The sequence below is a fragment of the Sinocyclocheilus grahami genome, unplaced genomic scaffold (genome assembly GCF_001515645.1).
Source record: "Sinocyclocheilus grahami isolate Dianchi unplaced genomic scaffold, SAMN03320097.WGS_v1.1 scaffold8198.1, whole genome shotgun sequence".
NCBI classification, from domain to species: domain Eukaryota; kingdom Metazoa; phylum Chordata; class Actinopteri; order Cypriniformes; family Cyprinidae; genus Sinocyclocheilus; species Sinocyclocheilus grahami.
The window spans coordinates 1-921 of NW_015511930.1; the positions used below are offsets into that span (position 1 = coordinate 1).

The 921-nt window shown below is 40.2% G+C and overlaps 1 protein-coding gene across 1 annotated transcript; it reads right to left on the reverse strand.

Annotated features, from left to right (window-relative positions):
- Nucleotides 1-490: 490 nt before the first annotated feature.
- Nucleotides 491-912, reverse strand: LOC107577991 (N-alpha-acetyltransferase 10-like; the record flags this gene model as incomplete). The annotated part of the gene is made up of 3 exons (XM_016264005.1): nt 491-539; nt 622-737; nt 847-912. Coding segments are annotated over 3 exons (231 nt in total), but the record flags the coding sequence as incomplete, so codon positions are not given.
- Between the last annotated feature and the right edge of the window lie 9 nt (nt 913-921).

Here is a 921-nt window from a genome sequence, read left to right on the forward strand (position 1 = left end):
AACTGATAAGCAATATAGACGACGTCATTGTTTACAATACAACCGAGCACATGCCGCTATGTTGAGGGGCGGGACGTTTAGACGCGGTTTAGCCAATCACAACACACTGGGCCAGCTAACCAATCAGAGCCCATCGTGTATTTCTGAGGGAGGGGCTTCTTAAAGTAGGAAATGATCAGCACGTTCAGAGGAGAAGGGACAGAGCGGTGTGGAATAAAGGTAAATTATGTGAAAAATTATGCGTTTTTTAACAAACGAAGCATTAACACATGTTAGACTGCACCCCATAAACACAATCAAGCCTAGAAAAAAAACAGTCAACCACCCCTTTAACACAGAATGCCTTCTTCATCACTTCATCACACTTAACACTCCATCTAGCAGTTTAAGAAATTACATTTGTAATTAATTAATTTCGTTTTAATCAACTGACAGCCCAAATTCATTCACAATACAAACATAATAGAAATGGGAAAAAAAGAAGTGACACTCACTGAAACTTAAGCGTGTTTGAGTACAAGTGAAGAGCGGCCCGGTTACTGAAATACAAACAGAAACAGAGAGAAATCACTCCAGAAGATCTCTCAGGCCTGATATAATGATAGAGAGTGCATATCCTACCTCTTCCTGACATGTAAAGAGACATATTTGGCATTGAAGTTCTCGATCATGGCTCTGCTGGCTTGATCCATCAGTTTTTGAGCCAGTCCAAGACGCCTGTGAGAGCGTTTAACTGCCTGTATTAACACAAAGCAGTGCATTTATTTATACACATGCAGACAGGATGAAAGACAGCTTCAGCAAAATGACAAGAACAGCAAATGTTTTCAGATTAAAAACACTAACCAGTGATGTAATGTGTCCATGAGGCACATCGTCAGGATCCTCCTCCCTGTAAAATATGCAATTTACATAAAACGT